Source organism: Mesoplodon densirostris, chromosome 2, assembly GCF_025265405.1.
Source record: "Mesoplodon densirostris isolate mMesDen1 chromosome 2, mMesDen1 primary haplotype, whole genome shotgun sequence".
Classification (NCBI taxonomy): Eukaryota; Metazoa; Chordata; class Mammalia; order Artiodactyla; family Ziphiidae; genus Mesoplodon; species Mesoplodon densirostris.
Window position 1 is genome coordinate 39,232,720 of NC_082662.1, and position 21,516 is coordinate 39,254,235.

Below are 21,516 nucleotides of genomic sequence, written 5' to 3' on the forward strand. Positions count from 1 at the left end.
AACTTTATATTATGGATGATTATCATATGGACCAGAGAGGTTATCTGTCCAAAATCACATGAAAAGTTAGAATTTGATTGTAAGTAGAACTTGGGTCTTTTAACTCTCTGCCTAGGTTTCACAAGAGATCTTTTTTTTTTTTTTTTTTTTAAATATTTGGCTGCGTTGGGTCTTTGTTGCTGTGCGTGGGCTTTCTCTAGTTGCAGTGAGCAGGGTCTACTCTTCATTGAGGTGCACGGGCTTCTCATTGCAGTGGTTTCTCTTGTTGTGGAGCATGGCCTCTAGGTGCACAGGCTGCAGTAGTTGTGGCACGTGGGCTCAGCAGTTGTGGCACACAGATTTAGTTGCTCTGCGGCATGTGGGATCTTCCCAGACCAGGGCTCGAACCCGTGTCCCCTGCACTGGCAGGAGGGTTCTTAACCACTGTGCCACCAGGGAAACCCTCACAAGAGATTTAAAAAAAATAAAACAAAACAAAACAAAAAACTTCAATCTATTGCATAGGAAATATGGTACTTTGCAAAACAACTTTTTGAAACAACATCTGTGTATTCAGAATGGTTATCCTAACCATGAAATTTAACTAGTCAGCTAAAATGCTCCCCTAGACATCTCATCTATATTTTATGTCCATCTCCTTATAAGAATTCCATACTTGACAATATCTCCCAAGTAATATAATTTTGAGAATAAGAACTTTTTTTTTTTTTTTTTGCAGTACACGGGCCTCTCACTGTTGTGACCTCTCCCGTTGCGAAGCACAGGCTCCGGACGCGCAGGCTCAGCGGCCATGGCTCACAGGCCTAGCCGCTCCGCGGCATGTGGGATCTTCCCAGACCGGGGCACGAACCTGTGTCCCCTGCATAGGCAGGTGGACTCTCAACCACTGCACCACCAGGGAAACCCAAGAATAAGAACTTTTAAAGCTAAAAAGACACAAGTTTCTTATGGGAGGGCAGGAAAATTTCTAAAGTAAGCAGAATTTGACTAAGAATTTAAATAATATTAGGTATCCTTAAATTGGAGAGTATAATTACCCAAAGCATAGATAGCCCCATAACACACACACACTCCCAAGCCACAGCGGGGGTGATTCATTGAAGCTACAGTTGTCCACTGTTTAGTAACTGGATCATAGCATTCAGTACAGTCAAAAATCATTGAATCCTTTTCACCTGAGTTAAATAAAAGAGACACATATGAGAAGATTTAGTAATATTAATACCCTAGAACCACAATACAATATTCAGCAGCATTCTGTGTTGTCAGAAATTCAATTATTATGTCTGATTTTATACTATTATTTAAAATTTATTTGCCCACCAAGTGTTATTTTGAATCCATAACACTGTCATTGATTAAAGCTCACTTAATGAAGCAAAGTGGGCTATTATCTATTTCTAATTCTACCACCCAAACAATCCATGTAATTTTTGAGGATACAATTTGCATTTTAACACTTCTATATTTTCATAGTTCAGATAGCTGGCTCTGCTACAATTTGAGTTTTAATACAATGCTTATCTAGCAACAAACAGAAAATGAAAAAAACATTTTTAGATACCACTTAAAATAGAATTTTAAAATATACTATACCTAGGAGTAAATCTAATTAAAGATTTATAAGAACTTTATGGATACAATTTATAAATTTTATTTAGATGAAGCTTTAAATTAAGGAATATCTAAATAAATGAAGAGATGTATCATGTTGACGAGTTACAAGTGTCAATGTAAAGATGATTATTCCCAAAATGATTTATAGATTTAACGAAATCCCAGTTTTTAAAAAACCCTTTTTCTTTTTTATCGTATTTAAGTACACATAACATAAAATGTACCATGTAAACCATTTTTAAGAATACAGTTCAGTGATGTTAAACACATTCATATTGTTGTACAGCCATCACAACCATCCATCCCCATAATCCTTTTCATCTTGTAAAACTGAAACTCTATACCCCTTAAACAATAATTCCCCATTCTCTCCTTCTCCAGCCCCTGGCAACGACCATTATACTTTCTGTCTTTTTGGTTTTGACTACTCCAAGTATCTCATATAAGTGGAATCATACATTATTATTTTTTAAAACAGATTTGATGAATTAATTCTAACTTTTATATGGAAGTATGAAAGACCTAGAATAGCCAAGCATTCCCAAAAATAATAATAAGGAAAGAGAAAATGCCTCATTAAATAAGCCTATCAGACTTAAAACAGAGCTTTAATAATTAAGATAAGAATAAATAGAGAGACCAGTGGGAAAGAAAGGAAATTCTAGAAACAGATCCACACATATATGATTACTTGGTATTTGACATAGTTTGCATGACAGAGCAGTGGGGAAACAAAGAGGCTGGGAATTGGTTATATATATGGGGGGAAAAATGAAACGGGTTCCTTACTAATACTATCCGTAAAAATTCAATTACAGGTGAATTACAGACATAAAAGTAAATGGCAAAACTATAAAATTTTAGAAAACAATAAAGGTATATATCCTCATGACTTTCGAGTAGACAAAGGATTTCTTTAAAAAGATATAAGAAATACTAACCATAAAGGGAAAAAAATAATAGAGTTGGCTACATTAAAATGAAAAACATTCATTTAACAAAAGATACCATAAAAAGAGTAAAAGATGAAGCAGAGGAGTAGGAGAATATATCTGCAGCACATATAATCTTATGAGGGCCTAGAATCCTGATGTATACGAAACCCTTACTGTGCAGAAAAGAGTCACCATAAGGCCTAAAACTGCCTATGGTTAGAAAGGCTTGCTCGTAAGGTTGACCCTTACCTGGAGTCTGGGAACATGGCTAGTAAAAAGTTCCCTACACTCATACAAAATTTTCCCTAAATGATAACAGTGGCTTTTTGCAGTGGTGAAAATGTTCTGGAATTAGTGGTGATGGTTGCACAATTTTGTGAATATACTAAAAACCACTGAACTGTACACTTCAATGGTGAATTTTATGATATGTGAATTATATCTTAATTTTTAAATATAATACTTAGAATATCAACCCAGATATGAATGTATCTAAAAGGAACTAAACTATTGACTGTGATTATCTCTGGGTGGTATGATTACAGTATGGGTGATTTTTATTTTCTTTTTCATATGCTTCAGGTTTACCAGATTTTCTACAGCGAATCTGAATTACTTTGATAAAAAACATTTATTTAAAAATTATATATTAAGTAATATGTTAAGATAATAATGTTTATAGTATTAATAATGGCTAGTAAAGTCATAGCAGTTTTGACGGGCTCCCATTTGTACTTCGGTGGTATCAGGAAAGGGGATACACATATATGGAAGTGTCGCAAAGGACACTGTGACCCTAGGTTAAACAGGAGAGAGTTCACGCAATGCAACTGCTGAAATGTACATAAAAAGAACTATTAGAGTTTTAGCCAAAGATTATATAGAGTTATAGTCTTTATACTGACAGATGGTTATTGCTCAAAACTCTAACTTCTTTGTTAGGATTTTCAGATGCACCATGACACTTATTGATTTAATAAACAGTTTTTGAGTGATGCTTATGTTCCCTCCAAAAGATAAAAATCAAATATTCCCTATATCTCTCTCATTTTAAACTGATGGTATCATAGTTGGAAAATAATGATATGATTGATTTACAGCTTTCAGTATTTTAGAATGACCCATAGAAATAAAGCAAAAAATTTGGCTGTAAAGGTTAGAGATGATCTACCTAGGCTGGTTGCTATAAAGAAAATTATTCAGAAGTAAATATTGATATCAAAGGTTTAGTATTTATTTCTCTTTAGATTCCTCTCTAATAATTATTTCTCTCCCACATTCAAATCCCCTTTTAAGTTTATTCATTAATCATTTTAGAATTTATAGTAATAGTTTCAGAAAACACAGTGATTTTAATCAAGAAATATATCCCAATGTCTAGCTGACATGGTTTTTATACATCCCACTGCTGAGATACTTGGTTAATTTAAAATGATTCATAATGCAGCTCTCAGAATTAAAAAAATTTTTATCACAAATGTTGATCTAAATTTTGGCACCACATTTACATAAACAACTTTTCATTAAAACCATACCTAAGTATTTGCCTTGTAATAAATTACCGTGTCCCTCTGGTATAGAATATTCAATATCTTGTGTTTCCTTTTTCTTTCATTCATTTATTCAATAAATTATTTATTAAGCACAACTGTATCTACATATACCACATAGTATCTAGCAATATATATAAGGCATATAAGAATGCAGTCAACTTAGAGCTAGAGACTAATAAGGGAAATAAGACATTTTCATTATTACCTCCAATTGCATAGACCATCCCTCCCAGAACTGCGACTCCCAGTCCACATCGAGCCTGATGAAGTGAAGACACAGTGGTCCAGTACTGGCTAAAGGTGTCAAAACGTTCTACACAACTGAGGGCTCTACTATCGCTCCAACGACCCCCCTGCAACCGAGTATATCCACCTGAATAAAGGAAGGAAAGGAGGTACACAGCAAATCCCTTACTGCTAAATATGGAAATGGTAGTAACAAGAAAAATCTAGCCCTCTATATCTAGACATTCAATATAACTACTGTATAGTAAGTAATAAGTGCTTTAGAGTCTGCCATATATACATCTATTATTCTTAAGTGTGCCAGGTCCTGAAAGATTATGGCTTAAATGCAATGAGGTCAACCACAATGTTCTATCACCTGGTCTTGGTTATAATCAAATGTTAGATAAAACATAAATCTAGGAACTGGTTATCTCTCTAGTTAGGAAGTTTCATTGTGACTTCTATTAATGTCTTTTTCAGTTAAATATAGTGAGTTGGGGCTTCCCTGGTGGCGCAGTGGTTCAGAATCTGCCTGCCAATGCAGGGGACACGGGTTCGAGCCCTGTCCCAGGAAGATCCCATGTGCCGCAGAGCAACTAAGCCCGTGCACCACAACTACTGAGCCTGAGCTCTAGAGCCCGCAAGCCACAACTACTGAGCCCACGTGCCACAACTACTGAAGCCCACGCGCCTAGAGCCGGGCTCTGCAATAGGAGAAGCCATGACAGTGAGAAGCCCGCTCACTGCAACGAAGAGTAGCCCCCACTCACCACAACTATAGAAAGCCCATGCACAGCAATGAAGACCCAACACAGCCAAAAAGTAAATTAATTAATTAATAATAAAAAAATAGTGAGTTGAAATCCTTGTTTGACTGCACATCCCATCATTAAAAAAGTTTAGCAAGCACTCAAAAATTACACATTTATATATTATAGTATATATAAAATTATACAATGACATACTTACTAAAAATTATACTATACATAAAGTTTTTGTATATAATAAATTATATTATGTAAATAAATCTGGACAATCTGTTGACATATATATCAAATATTGATAAGGTTTAATCTTTTTTTAAAAAAAAAATGGAGGAAATTCTCTGGCGGCCAGTGGTTCCGACGCGGCACTTTCACTGCTGTGGCCCGGGTTCAATCCCTGGTCGGGGAACTAAGATCCTGCAAGCTGCGTGGGGTGGCCAAAAGACTACACAACACTACACTACACTACACTAAAATAAAATAAAATAAAAATGGAAAGGTTCATACAATATTCCTATCGGTTATCCTGCATATCCACACTTTGGAGACCACTAGTTTCTATCACCCCTAATGACCATCTAAGATGCTGTGAATAGTTAAAATGTGTGAGATTTATTTTCCTATTTCTCACAAGAATTCAAATATTTAATTTTTAAAGCAGTATATCTTAGGCAGTTATTTGATAATAATTGGGTATATAAGAACCCAAAGATTTAAATCACAGAATAACAGATGTCAAATAAATAGCTATTTATTCTTAGATATGTCCACTGTACTATATAAATACAATTTCTAAATCTGTAGCCTGTATGTGAAATTAAATATGTCTATCTGACATACCTGCACATTCTGACATGATAACAACAAAAATTTCAAAGGTTTTTATCCTGAAAATAAAGATAATTTCTATCACTTTTTAAAAGGTTCTCACCTACTGCATACAGGTACTTTCTTGCTTTCTTCCGAGGTCGAACCTTAGATGTCTGCAGAAAGCTAGAAAATTTGTTCTCTTTGGGAGATTTGCACACCTCACAGTACTCTTTCAAAAGTGTTTGCAATGCAACACGAAGATTAAAATCGGATATTCCTAAATCAATGTTGAAAAAGACAATGTTTTAATCAATTTTTAAATAATATTGAAAAGACATGTTTCCATGAAAATAAAATACATTTAACAATCAAAAAATGAAAACTCATCATCAAACAATGGAGTATGTTTCCAACAATACCAAGTATTATTTTTCTCACTGCTACTAAAGAATATATACTTTCCTTAAATCAAAGATTGTTTTAAAAAACATGCTTCAGGGGCTTCCCTGGTGGTGCAGTGGTTGAGAGTCCGCCTGCCGATGCAGGGGACATGGGTTCGTGCCCCGGTCCGGGAAGATCCCACATGCCACGGAGCGGCTGGGCCCAGGAGCCATGGCCGCTGAGCCTGCGCGCACGGAGCCTGTGCTCCGCAATGGGAGAGGTCACAACAGTGAGAGGCCCGCGTACCGCAAAAAAAAAAAAAAAAAAGTGTTCAGGAATTTCATACAGGAAAAATTTCCCAAAATGAAATTAAAATTGAACCTTTAAAAGGAAAGGGCAGGGACGTCCCTGTCAGTCCAGTGGTTGGGACTCCACATGTGGGAGCATGGTTTTGATCCCTGGTTGGGGAGCTAGGATACCGCAAGCTGCAAGGCTCGGCCAAAAAAAAAAAACAAAAAGGAAAGCGTATATGATATAGTCTAAGGAAAAATGGCAAACTTTAACACAAATCAAGAATAATGGAAGATAATTCTTTAGGCATCTAAGCAGAAAGAGCAAGTCATAAAAAAAAAAAAAGAAAACCATGCCTTACAAACTTGGGGTGGGCTGGGGGAATCATCATAAATTAAGAATATTATGCCCACCCAAATTTCTGTTAAATTAAAAAGCAACAGGCAGAACTTCTCAGATGTGAGAAAAAAAAATCAGGAAATAACATTTATCATGAGCCTTCCTTGAAAAAAATACTTAGTGATGAAATCCAACCAACCAAATGATGAATCAAAACAGAAAGCTCAGGGAATTCCTTGGCAGTCCAGTGGTTAGGACTCGGTGCTTTCACTGCTGTGGCCTGGGTTCAATCCCTGCTTCAGGAACTAAGATCCCACAAGCCCTGCTGTGCCGCCAAAAAAAAAAAAAAAGGTCAGGACTAAAAAGACTATCGTTAAAAAACTGGGAGAGAGCATTAAATCCACTTAAATACAGAACAAAAGCACAGAGCTAGGGGAATCATGATTGAAAAAAATCTATGTAAAGGCTGTGTAAACCTTGAGGGGGGTAGGGAGAAAAATAACAATGCTAATTACCTCATTTTTCTTAGCAGAGAGTCTAAACTTTAAAATTGAAACACAAAATGAAACTATGGTTTCACCTTCTAATGAGTTTCATCTTTTGTTTTTAACTCTACAAAAACTTTTAGAATGAATATTTCTTGAGATAAAGAAACATTTATCTGAAATTAGTTATTACTTTAGTTTCTTCTTTGTTAATTTTTAGTGAGATTTAAATACATTTTTGTAGTATAAATAGTATGATAGAATGATTCTTATTCTTATAAATTTTTTTTTCTATCTATCCATGCAACCATACATCCACCTATCATCCATCCTCCTATAGAATGATGTTTAATGAATGTTAATTATAACTGGCTATTTCTGGGTGATGGACTTGGGTGATTTGTTGGTTTTTTATACTTTATTACCTAAACTTTTTATAAGAGTATGTACCATTTTTAAAAAGTAAAATCATTCTCTAAAATGCAAGAAAAATTAATAATATTAAGTTGCCTGAATTATTCCTGTGGTAAATACAAAAAATATACACCAGGGGAAAATCTACACATTTCACATAACATAATTTAACCATTTCAATTAAGTCTCTTGCTCCTTCACTGAATTTTGTGGTAGACTCTTATTATTTTTCTGTATAAATTGTCCATCTTTTCTCCAATATGATCAAAGAGATAAAGTTTCAAAAATAGTGAAAAATATTAAGGTTACCTTAAAAAAAAAATCCTCCATTTATTTCTCCCTTGCCTCCCTGCAGTTTTACTCCAGTAAAATATCTTTAGGTGATAACTATTGGGCAGTGCAAGACTTAAACACTGTATTACAACACTAAAAAGCTGTAGGAAAACATGTCCCAATTCTAGGGAACTTTCCTTTGCTCCTAGCAGAGGAACTTTCCTTTAGCACTCTGTATCTGCAGCACTTGGGAAAAGCCAACTCAATCATGAAAGCCTTTGTCCCACTCCTAAATTCTCACATGATACATGCAAAAATGTGTCTGGATAATTTCTCTCTTGTTTTACCATTTAAATACCGTCAGTCTTCATTTTTTGTGGATTCCTTACTTGTGACTACATCTACTCACTAAAATGGATTTGTAACCCAAATCAACATTCACAGCACTTTGTTGGTAGTTCACAGACATGCCACAGAGGGGCAAAAAATTTGAATCACCTAACATGCATGTTCCCAGGTGAGACTGAAAGAGGTGACATTCTGCCTTCTTGCTTCAGCTCTCACTATAAACAAGTGTCCCCTTCACACTCTATTTAGTGTCATGGTTTTCACACTTTTGTGTTTTTGCTGTTTTTTTCACTGTTTAAAATAGCCCCCAAGCATACTGCTAAAGTGCTGTCTAGTGTTTGTAAGTGCAAGAAGGCTGTGATGTGCCTTACAGAGAAAATACATGTGTTAGGCTTCATTCAGGCTTGAGTTATAGTGCTGTTGGCCATGAGTTTAATGAATCAACAACATATAATATTAAATGAGGTAGTTCTGACAGACACACACATAAAACAAAGTTATGTATTGATCAGATGACAAAAATGTTGTAACCAGAGGCTTGTAAGAACTTACCCTGTATTTCCCTAGGAACAATGGCTCAGTATTCGCCAATTCAGTGTTCTTGGCAAATTTATAGAGGATAACTACCGTGAATAATGAGAACTGACGATATATGAATAATGAGAATTAACTGCATATACATTAATACAAGATATCACTCAGAAAAACCTACAAAATTCTGTTAACACTGTTAAGAATGGGAAAAAACTAAAAATCCACATTAAATAGAATTCCTTCACAGAATTACCACTTTAATGCTAATATTGTATTTAATTCATAATAAAATATTTGTAATTCAGTCACATCCTAAATCTTCAGTGCATGACAAGAGTAAAACCTTCAAATCTTGAAACCAGGTCCAAAGTAGTTTTTAAAAATAAATTTAGTTATCATTTTTCCAATATAAAGATAAATTTATTTTATACTATGGTGAAAAGTATTTTCAAAGTTTAGACCCTAAATATATTCAAAAACTACATAGAAGCTATATTATATCAATATACAATTCATTTTATAATGAGAGGAGTTACAAGATTTATTGAGTTTTGATTTTGTGTTTAGCATATAGGTTTTCCTCAAATGCTGGGTTTTGGTGAATTTTTCAGTGGCAAGAAGAAATCTTACACTAAAATAATTAGTACTGCCAAAAATAGCACTAGTATTTTAACTCTTGTCAGTAATTTTATCTCCCTTGGTACTTAATCTCAAGAAAGTATTTAAAGATTTGACTAAAATAATGGGTAGAAATACTGAAATACTGGGACTTCCCTGAAGGTGCAGTGGTTAAGATTCCACGCTCAATGCAGGGAGCACAGGTTCGATACCTGGTCGGGGAACTAAGACCCCACATGACACGTTGCGTGGCCAAAAACTTAAAAAAAAAAAAAAAGAAAGAAAGAAAGAAAGAAAAGAAATACTGAAATACTACTATCTACCCACAAAACACAGAAGTTGTATCTTGCATATAATAATCATTCAATAAATGTCTGCTTATTGAACTGAAAAATGAAAACACTATCACATTTCAAACAGAGGAAAGGTCACTGGATAATTAACTGACTAACTTAACATGGAACAAAAAAATTACCTTCTATATACTTTAAAAGCCTCTGAGGAGGTAATAAAGGGAATCGAATTGGGTCTAGCACTTCCACCACATGTTTTCTTCTCTTTCCGAGATCTTTCAGAATCCACTGCATTGCAGCTAAGAAGACCTGGTATTCATCCTCAATGCTAAGCTCTTCACTTCGCAAAATTTTGATCAGCTGATCTTTTGTAAGTGCCAGGAACTCTTCCCCACTATGAACCTCCAAGAAATGGACATGAATGTAGTTTTCTGTAAATTCCAAAAGATCATGGCAGGCAATCTGCTCAGAGAACTGAAAGATCCCAATGCAGTTCAGTGGATCAATTTGTCCTTTCAGAAATTCACAGCAAAGATTAACAACTTCAGTCAACTGTAGCATGTCTGCTGCAACAATCAGCTCTTGGACATTATTCACTCCTATGTTCACTATACCTAGGGAAGTAAGGTGACAAAATAACCAATAAAATAAAATAAACATTTGACTTATATTCAAAGACCATTATATTCGATACTTGATTCCACTGATAGCTTAGGCTTTGCCGAGTAGATACTAAGTATAAAGGCAACAAAGAACTTGTAGAAAGGTGCAGAACTTAAATGATAATGGTACCCCACATTCATGTAACACTTAACAATGAACCAGGCACAGCAGTAATTGCTTTATACATTCACTTAACCCTCGCTAAAACCCCACATAATAGGGTTTTCTCCCCTTATTATTATTTTTAAATTAATTAATTTATTTATTTATTTTTGGCTGCATTGGGTCTTCGATGCTGTGCGCAGGCTTTCTAGTTGTACTGAGCGGAGGCTACTCTCTGTTGCAGTGTGCAGGCTTCTCATTGTGGTGGCTTCTCTTGCTGTGCAGCATGGGATCTAGGCGCGCAAGCTTCAGTAGTTGCAGCACGCGGGCTCAGTAGTTGTGGCTCGCAGGCTCTAGAGCACAGGCTCAGTAGTTGTGGTGCACCGGCTTAGTTGCTCTGCGGCATGTGGAATCTTCCCGGACCAGGGCTCAAACCTGTGTCCCCTGCATTGGCAGGCGGATTCTTAACCACTATGCTACCAGGGAAGTCCCCACTTTCATATATGTTTATAATGACTTTGGGAAGACATCAAATACTCAAATATATTTAGAAGGGGAAAAAAACCACTGTAATTCTACCTAATAAGTATAAACTCTCCATTCAATCTTATACTTTCCCTTTATCCCTTTAAAACATTCAACTAAACTATGTGTCTAAAGTTTCTATTCCCAAATAGATTTATAAACTCTGTTGGGGCAAGGCTTGTCCTTTCTGTATTCCCAATGCCTAGCACACACTAGGTGCTCAAAAAATTTATTATATATGAATGAATGGCCAAAGGCATTATGGTGAGAGGAAGACTATGGCTTGATGAATGCAAACAGGGGTTTTTTGAAAAGTATAGGAAATGGAATCCACCATGGGAATAAATGGTAGTGGCTGCAGAGAAAACTGAGATAAGACTTAATTGAATGAAATGAGAATTCACTACAAATTTGGAGAAGATAAGATCATGGGTTGTTATGGAAGGTAACTGAATGACTGCTACTGGATGAAACCAAGAGTTACTTGAAAGTACTAAAAAGAATGCCCTACAGCTTAATAAGGCTTTACAGATTATTAAAAGCACTTTTACAGCAACAAAAAAACTAACAACCCAATTGAAAAATTGGCAGAAGACCTAAATAGACATTTCTCCAAAGAAGACATACAGATAGCCATCAGGCACATGAAAAGATGCTCAACATTGCTAATTATTAGAGAAATGCAAATCAAAACTACAATGAGGTACCACCTCATACTAGTCTGAATGGCCATCATAAAAAACTCTATAAATAACAAAGGTTGGAGAAGGTGTGGAGGAAAAGGAACTCTCCTACGCTGTTGGTGGGAATATAAGTTGGTGCAGCCACTATGGAAAACAGTATGCAGGTTCCTCAAAAAACTAAAAATAGAGTTGCCATATGATCCAGCAATTCCACTCCTGGGCATATATCGGGACAAACCTATAATTCAAAAAGATACAAGTACCCCTTTGTTCATGGCAGCACTATTCACAATAGCCAAGACCTGAAAAGAACCTAAATGTCCACTGACAAATGAATGGATATATATACAATGGAATACTACTCACCATAAAAAAAAAAATGAAACAGGGGCTTCACTGGCAGTCCAGTGGTTAAGACTCTGTGCTTCTACTGCAAGGAGCACGGGTTCAAGCCCTGGTCGTGGAACTAATATCCCTCATGCCTCGAGGCCAAAAATAAATAGATAAATAAATAAAAATAAAAAAGAATTTAAAAATTTCATTTGCAGCAACATGGATGGACCTACAGATTATCATACTCAGTCAGAAAGAGAAAGACATACCATATGATATCACTTATGTGTGAAATGTAAAATATGACACAAATGAACTTACCTACAAAACAGAAACAGACTCACAGACATAGAGAACAGACTTGTGGTTGCCAAGGGGGTGGGGGGTGGGGGAGGGAGGGATTGGGAGTTTGGGATTAGCAGATGCAAACTATTATATACAGAATGGAAAAACAAGGTCCTACTGTATAGCACAGGGAACTATCAATAGCTGCTGTATGGCAGAAATTAACACAACATTGTAAATCAACTATACTTCAATAAAATTAAAAAATAAAAATAAAACAGTAAGCTACATGTAAAAGAATGAAATTAGAACATTTCCTAACACCCTACACAAAAATAAACTCAAAATGGATTAAAGACTTAAATGTAAGGCCAGACACTATAAAACTCTTAGAGGAAAACAGAGGCAGAACACTCTATGACATAAATCACAGCAAGATCCTTTTTGACCCACCTCCTAGAGAAATGAAAATAAAAACAAAAATAAACAAATGGGACCTAATGAATCTTAAAAGCTTTTGCACAGCAAAGGAAACCCGACACAAGACAAAAAGGCAACCCTCAGAATGGGAGAAAATATTTGCAAGCAAAGCAATTGACAAAGGATTAATCTCCAAAATATACAAGCAGCTCATGAAGCTCAATATCAAAAAAACAAACAACCTAATCCAAAAATGGGCAGAAGACCTAAACAGACATTTCTCCAGAGAAGTTATACAGATTGCCAACAAACACATGAAAGGACGCTCAACATCACTAATCATTAGAGAAATGCAAATCAAAACCACAGTGAGGTATCACCTCACACTGCTCAGAATGGCCATCATCAAAAATCTACAAACAATAAATGCTGGAGAGGGCGTGGAAAAAAGGGAACCCTCTTGCACTGTTGGTGGGAATGTAAATTGATACAGCCACTATGGAGAACAGTATGGAGGTTCCTTATAAAACTAAAAACAGAACTACCATATGACCCAGCAATCCCACTACTAGGCATATACCCTGAGAAAACCATAATTCAAAAAGAGATATGTACCACAATGTTCATTGCAACACTAGTTACAATAGCCAGGACATGGAAGCAACCTAAGTATCCATCAACAAATGAATGGATAAAGAAGATGTGGCACATATATACAATGGAATATTACTCAGCCATAAAAGGAAACGAAATTGAGTTATTTGTAGTGAGGTGGATGGACCTAGAGTCTGTCATACAGAGTGAAGTAAGTCAGAAAGAGAAAAACAAATACCATATGCTAATACATATATATGGAATCTAAAAAAAAAAAAAAGGTTCTGATGAACCTAGGTGCAGGACAGGAATAAAGATGCAGATGTAGAGAATGGACTCTTGAGGACACGGGGAGGGGGAAGGGTAAGCTGGGACGAAGTGAGAGAGTAGCATTGACATATATACACTACCAAATGTCAAACAGATAGTTGGTGGGAAGCAGCTGCATCTCACGGGGAGATCAGCTCAGGGCTTTGTGACCACCTAGAGGGGTGGGATAGGGAGGGTGGGAGGGAGACACAAGACGGAGGGGATATGGAGATATATGTATACATACAGTTGATTCACTTTGTTATACAGCAGAAACTAACACAACACTGTAAAGCAATTATACTCCAAAAAAGATGTTAAAAATAAATAAATAAAGTAAAATTCTAGCTCTACCCCAGCAGTATGACCTTCACCTTATGAAATCTGAATATACTTTCTGAGGGTTTAAGAAGAAAAAGTATTTTTACATTTATTAAAATTTATCTCATCTAACCTTCACATGAATTAAAAAGTGCTACTATCCCCAGTTTATGAATAAGGAGAATGAGGTTCTCACAAGCTCATTTTTATTTTTTAAGTACCTACTTTACATTACCTATAAAACTCTGTAAAGGCACAGGACACACCTGTCTTGTTTACTATCATATCCCCAGTGCCTAGCTCAAAAAATATATTCACATATATATTGAAAGAATGAATGAATAATTGACTAAAGTTAAATGAAATGCTTTGTATCACACAGCTAGTTAGTGGCAGAGCTAGATCACAAACCCAGGTCATTTGATTTTAAGTGAAGTGCGTAAAAATCTATGGTGAGAAGAATCTGTTAAGACCTATTAGAATTGTGAATGGTTAATAAAGAATGTCCAGAGGAGGACTTCCCTGGTGGTGCAGTGGCTGGGAATCCGCCTGCCAATGCAGGGGACACAGGTTCGAGCCCTGGTCCGGGAAGATCCCACATGCCACGGAGCAACTAAGCCCATGTGCCACAGCTACTGAACCTGCGCTCTAGAGCCCACAAGCCACAACTACTGAGCCCACATGCCACAGCTACTGAAGCCCGCACGCCTAGAGCCCGTGCTCCGCAACAAGAGAAGCCACCGCAGTGAGAAGCCCGCGCACTGTGGTGAAGAGTGGCCCCCGCTCACCGCAACTAGAGAACAGCCTGTGCCAGCAAAGAAGACCCAACACAGCCAAAATTAATTAATTGAAAAAAGAAAAAAAAAAAGAATGTCCAGAGGAGAGATTAATAGAATAACAGGTTTTGCTGCCCCATCCCCAAAAAGGAAATGCTATTACAATGAAAATCAAAGATCATGTTTTTAAAGAACTAATTGTATCAAAGAGTACAAAGTTCCCTGTCTAGTAAATACCCAATATTCATTTTCATTTAATCCGTACTAACAGAACCTTGATTTTGTTGTGAGTGGCAGTTGTGCCCTGCTGAAAATTACATTTCTCATCCTCCCTTGCAGATGAGGGTGAATTTTTGACTGAGTTTGGCCAACTTGATACAGGCAGCAGTTATTGGGGAGAGCTACCAGAAAAGCTTAAAAAGGGATAGACTCTGCCGGCAGGTCCTTTTACCTTTTCCTCTTCTGCCTTCCACTGGCTAAAGTTCACTGATCATGAGATTAGAAGCTACAAGCTATAGATGATGGAGCAAAATGTTGGAAGAATAATGCGCTACTAATGACATCAAGAAGCCACCATACCAGCCTTGGGATGGCTTCTATGGATTCATTTCTGTTGGAAAAATAAACTCCTATCTTGTTATTTTATATCTTTTACTAGCGGCCAAATGTTGTTCTTTACTGTTAACCAATTTTACCTTAAATGTCAATATTCTACAATGTTATTATCCCCCAGATATGCTCAGTAGTTTTATTTCTCTAGGTTTTACCACTTTTTATTCCTTTGATGGAAGTGCTAATCATCAGCAATATGGAGATGATGCCATGAACATTCTCTTTCACTAGATATCTCTTGTTGCTACTGTCAGACAGCAGAGGCAGAATAAGCAACTTGTGGAATTTCTTCTGTTTTTATGTTGTTTGACACTAATTGCATTGGATTAATCTGTATTAATTTATACTTTGCACATAAGAGAAGCAGGGGCATTTATGAAATAGTTTAATCAGCTCACATAAGTCACTTAGAAAAGTGAGGTCAAGAACCCCTCAATGTTAATCTGTACACTAGTCAATAGGCAGAGCTGCACTGCTTTCAGCAGATAAAAGATAATCATTTTTATTTTTTTTAACATGTGATAATCATCTTTACAATCCCAAATTAAAAGCTATTTTCTGAAAATTTCCAAAAAGAAATATGAAACTCCACAAAGAAAAGAAATCACCTTGGGACTTCAGTGGTGGCGCAGTGGTTAAGAATCTGCTTGCCAATACAGGGGACACGGGTTCAAGCCCTGGTTTCGTCGTTTTCCAGGTTTAAATAACATGCTTTAAGTAAACAACACTTTATCAGGCCATATCCCACCAAGTAGTCCTTTAAGGGGAGCAAGGTATACTCTCAAAACTAGAGTGTAAACAAACATAGTCTTTGTTTTCAAACATTTTTTCCTGATTATGAGAGTAATATATATTCACTACAGAAAAAGAACTTTAGGGACTTCCCTGGTAGCGCAGTGATTAAGAATCCGCCTGTCAACAATGCAGGGGGGATGGGTTCGATCCCTGGTCCGAGAAGATCCCACATGACGCGGAGCAACTAAGCCTGTGCGCTCTAGAGCCCCCGAGCCACGACTACTGAAGCCCACGCGCCTAGAGCCCATGCTCCGCAACAAGAGAAGCCACCACAATGAGAAGCCCACGCACCACAATGAAGAGTAGCTCCTGCTCCCCACAACTAGAGAAAGCCCGCACACAGCAACGAAGATCGAATGCAGCTAAAAATAAATAAAAAATTAAATCTTTTAAAAAAACTAAAACAAAATAATTTTAAGGCAGAAAAGCATAAAAATGAAAATCACATTTTCCCATACACAGACATACACTTTTTTTTTTTGGCTGCACTGCACGAGTTGCGGGAAGTGTGGAGTCCTAAAGACAGGACCACCAGGAAACCACTATATTAACATTAATACTTTAGTGTATCTCTTTCAAATCTTTTTTCCATGTATATTTATGTTACATATAAGACTTATATTTTACACTATGGTTTTTGTGTACACTTTATAATGTCATTAAAACTCTTCAAAAACATTTTAAAAATAAAAGTTTGTTTAAATTAATACATGCTGATCATAGACATTTTGAGGAAAAAACAAAAAAAGGGAAAAAAGAATCTTCCGTATTCCATCATTTAGAGATAAACACTTATAAATATTCTAGTCTCTTCCTGTGCACAAATACACAAATGAATTTTTTTTTACACAAAATTGGGGTGATATTTATATCCAGATTTATTTTTATTTATTTATTTATTTATTTGCGGTACGCGGGCCTCTCACTGTTGTGGCCTCTCCCATTGCGGAGCACAGCCTCCAGACGCGCAGGCTCAGCGGCCATGGCTCACGGGCCCAACTGCTCCACGGCATGTGGGATCTTCCCGGACCGGGGCACGAAACCATAGTCCCCTGAATTGGCAGGCGGACTCTCAACCACTGCGACACCAGAGAAGCCCTATATCCAGATATTTTTTCACTTAAAATATTGCAAACATTCTTCCATGAGAATGTATATATGTGTGTGTGTGTACATATATACAAACATAATTTGTGAGAACTAAAAATTATTCCATTATATATACATGTACCATAATTTATTTAACCATATAACCTACTGAGGGACAATCAAACTGTATTCCATTATATACTATTATAAATAATGTTACAATAAATGTAAATATTTGCTTGTATCACTAATTCCTTAGGATTCCCAGAAAAGGAATACTGGGTCAAAAGATATTAACTTTTTGTTTTGTTTTGATTTTTTTGGCCATGCCATGCAGCATTCAGGGATCTTAGTTCCCCGACCAGGGACTGAACCCGAGCCCCCTGAAGTGGAAGGCGAAGTCTTAACAACTGGACCACCAGGGAAGTCCCGATATGAACTTTTTGAAGGTTTATAATAACATATTGTTAAATCACTTTCTATATATTAGATCAAGTTATATTCCCATAGCAGAACGTGAGTGATTGCATCATTCTTCACTCAAAGCTACAAGTTCACTTAACATACCTGTGTAAATGAAATCTAGAAGTATTTGAAAGATTCCAGCTTCAATTCCTAGAATCTGTACAACATCTTTTGAGGACTCTTTCATTCCTCCAGTGAACAAAGCTGCAAAGTAAGGACTACTGGCAGCCAAAACCAGCCGATGAACTTTGAAAGTCTCCTTTCCAACTTGCAGCTGCACATCACAGAAATGCTGTCCATTTCTCATTTTATTGATCTGGGCCAAGATGAGTTGAGCATGTTTATCTGATGAAAAAGGACTATCACCAGCCTTGGCACAGCCCTCATTAGCCATGATGATGCCAGATTAATTAAAAGGACTGTTGCCCATAATCTGGTCCTACCCTGAAAAAAAAAATGAAAGAGACCAAACAATGTATTTTTGTGTTTAACATGTCTTCTATTCATACACGTATGAAACATTCCCTATCCTCAAGGAGCTTACAATCTATTTAGGGACATAAAACACATATGAAACAAATAAGGGCTAAATTGTGTGGTACTATTTCTAACAGGGTTTCAAAGAAGGGAATAAATAATGGGGCCTAAAATAATTAGATGGCGCTTCACAGCAGAAATGGAACCTGAACTGGACACTAAGTGACAGTGTATTAAGGTATGAGGAGAGGGCATAAACCCTTTTGGGTGGAGTAAAGAAAATGAAGAAAGGCACAAAGGTATAAAGATATTTTTGTACACTGCAGTAAGGAGGCACACATGGCAGCCAAATGAACTTTCAAAAAGCAATTGTGATCAGGCCAACTGTCTGCTTAAAATCCTTCAATATGTACACTTCCCTTAGCACACAAAGCCCTTCAAATGTCACCTCTACCTATCCAGTCCTACCTCCTATAATCCTCTTTGAACTTAATACTCCAACAAAACCTAACAATTTGCAGTTCTCTAAACACATCTCTTTCATGGCACCCTTCCCCCTCCTTTTCCTTCTGGATCTTTGTTATAAATCAAGACGGTTCAAACTTACTTTCCTCCAGGAAATCTTCCCTGTGCCTCTCTCCTCTGGGTTTGGTGCTCACCCTAACCTTACCTATTTTACAGTATATTATCACATTCTACCTTGTCAGACATTTTACCACCCTACTCCCTACACAGACACACAGACACACACAAACACACACACTCTGAAAGTTCCCTGAACGACAACTCCTTAGGGACTATCTTTCATAGCTGTAGCACCAGTATCTAACATATCTTGTTTTCAAATGTTTGTGAAATAAATGAGCACAAAGAAATAACAATAATTGCTTAGGTTGTTTTTGTTTAATTCTGATAACTTTTCCACACATTATGCCAATTTTAATTCTCACAATAATTAACAGGCTGGAAGAAAAAGATATTGTTATTTGAAATAAGAGAATGAAACTGAAGCTCAGTTTCCCAAGGTCACAGAGTTAGTATAATGACAGAGTTAGTATAATGACAGTCCTGGTATTTGAACCCAGGTCTTCTTACTCTAAATCCTGGGGTTTTCCCATCGTATCATGTGCATATAGAGAAGGAGCTTTGAAACCCAAGCATAGCAACTTAACATGAACATTTACAGGTTTATCGAGAATAAACATGACAATAGTCATGTTTCAGAACTGTTATTTGAGCTTTCAGGGGATGAGCTAAGAGGTAGCAAAGTCTTAGAAAACAGCCTTCCAGCTTTAACAATGAGAATCAAAGGGATAAATCCAAGTTACTTTTTGAATAAAGAAACCATGAGATCCAGTAATATAAGAGATATGGAGATGAAGCCCAGGGGAAATCTAAGATGACTAAGGTATTTAGGCATCAAGGAAAATTAGTAATAAGACTGACAGAAATGGTGTGACCTGATGTTAAAGAAAAGGGGGGGCTAAATTTATAGCATTCAGTCAAACTTATTAAAGTAAATATAACTAAGCTGATTATCACGATTGTCTAGGAATTAGCTTATTGAGAAATTTTATTGAAAAGTTCCGAGGTAGCTGCTAAAACTTCAAATTAGCATCAACATAAATGTCAACATACTACATTTAACTGGCATATAAAAGCAAAGAGTGTATTTGTCTCTACATAGAAATTTGACCTGCAGATATTATTAAACATGGCATGGCTGTCAGGCTTTCTTCTGTTTTAGATTTCTTCCTATCAGCAAATTTTGGACCCCACTGGTTTGTTTAATTACAAGGTACCTCCTCTGCCCCCAACTTCAGGGCATCAAGCACAGCTACTGAACTAAAATGCTGCCTCCTGCTACAAAAACGTTACTGAATTATCCATCCACTCTGGCAGCCGACAGCAGAAATCCTACTCTATTACTACTGCGCTTCTTAGTAACTGCTGATACTATCCCACTGCCACTGGAGTACTTCATTCCAAAAGGCGGCACGTGGTATGACCCTATTTCCAAAAGGAAAGAGCATAATTCAGGGACATCGCATACGGATGTAAGGGACGTGCCCCAAGAGGCACAAACTTGAAAGGCAGATTATTTAGGAAACGGTGGAGACGCCCAGAGGAAGTAAGGAGGACCTATGTTTAGTGGCCTCGAAGTCACTGCTGCGAGGATCTGGAAGCTGCTTCATTCAGCAAAGCGTGTCAGAAAGAATCCCAGGACGAGCAAGCATCCAAAAAAATGAGGCTCTTTGTGCTTGACTTGGGGGCTGGACCTGGAGAGCTACCCTTAAGCTGCTGCGACACTAACAGCAGATAAACATTCCGGTGCTACCTAAACGGCGGGGAAGACATCTCAAATACTTCTGGTGACGACAGGGCCGGAGCTCGGCCTCGGATTCCCCAGTGGGGGCGGGGAGAAGAGCGGCAGGAAGGGACCGGACTAGACGACGTTCCGGACGAAAACACTTCGATTATTAGAGGCACGCGTGAACGGCAGGAGGAAGCCGGTTCCAAAGGCTCCTCGCACTCTCCTCCTCAAGGGTCCCGAGAGCCGGAAAGAGCCGAGGAGGATATTCCCAATCCCATCATAGACGCCCCCGGGACGCAGGCCCTTCTTACCCGCCGCTTCCCCTTCCCGCTGGCGCCCGCTCAGGGTCTGCGTGCGCAGTCGCGATAAGCTAGCGCACAGACGGGGCGGGGAAAGCCCGGCGGGGTGACAAGGCGCGGGTGACTGGGCAGTGCGGACCGCGGAGGGTTGGAGGCGAGGCCCGGCCGGCTGAGGGGGCCTCTCCGCTCCGCTGGCAGGGCGGGTCTGCGCGTGCGCACTGCTCTTTCGCTCACGGGGAGCGGCGGCTCTCGGTGTGGCGCTGCTGCGGCGGTGGGCTCGTGCTTGATTCCTGGCGGGCAATGGCCTTTGGCCAGCTTAAGCTCCCGCCTTCTGGGGCTGGCCGGCTGGCCGTTTCCACGCCGCCTACCCCCTCTCGATTCTTGTGGCGTCTCAGGCAGCCAGCGAGCCTCAGTGCTAATGAAAGAGTCGGGATCTACTCTCCTCACACAGCCTATGACGCTGCTCCCCAGGAAGTCAACAACTGGCTGGCTAAACGGCTTGCAGTTTGCACCTCCAGGCGCATCCATCCTTCCAAAGCTCCTGACTGCCCCACGGAGGGAACACACAGAG

The 21,516-nt window shown here is 37.9% G+C and overlaps 1 protein-coding gene across 3 annotated transcripts in view; it reads right to left on the reverse strand.

Annotated features, from left to right (window-relative positions):
• Positions 1 to 21,124, reverse strand: part of IPP (intracisternal A particle-promoted polypeptide) — a 38,025-nt gene extending 16,901 nt beyond the window's left edge. For 2 of the 3 annotated variants that reach the window (XM_060089730.1, XM_060089728.1), the window contains exons 1-6: positions 20,958 to 21,124; positions 17,958 to 18,299; positions 10,066 to 10,497; positions 6,029 to 6,184; positions 4,311 to 4,478; positions 1,038 to 1,175 (exon numbers count right to left, since the gene is read on the reverse strand). In XM_060089730.1, coding sequence (XP_059945713.1) covers positions 1,038 to 1,175; positions 4,311 to 4,478; positions 6,029 to 6,184; positions 10,066 to 10,497; positions 17,958 to 18,249 — 1,186 coding nt within the window. In that variant the 5' untranslated portion in view covers positions 18,250 to 18,299; positions 20,958 to 21,124. Of the gene's footprint in view, positions 1 to 1,037; positions 1,176 to 4,310; positions 4,479 to 6,028; positions 6,185 to 10,065; positions 10,498 to 17,957; positions 18,300 to 20,670 lie in introns of all 3 variants that reach the window. The other variant, XM_060089729.1, reaches the window with a different exon arrangement.
• Between the last annotated feature and the right edge of the window lie 392 nt (positions 21,125 to 21,516).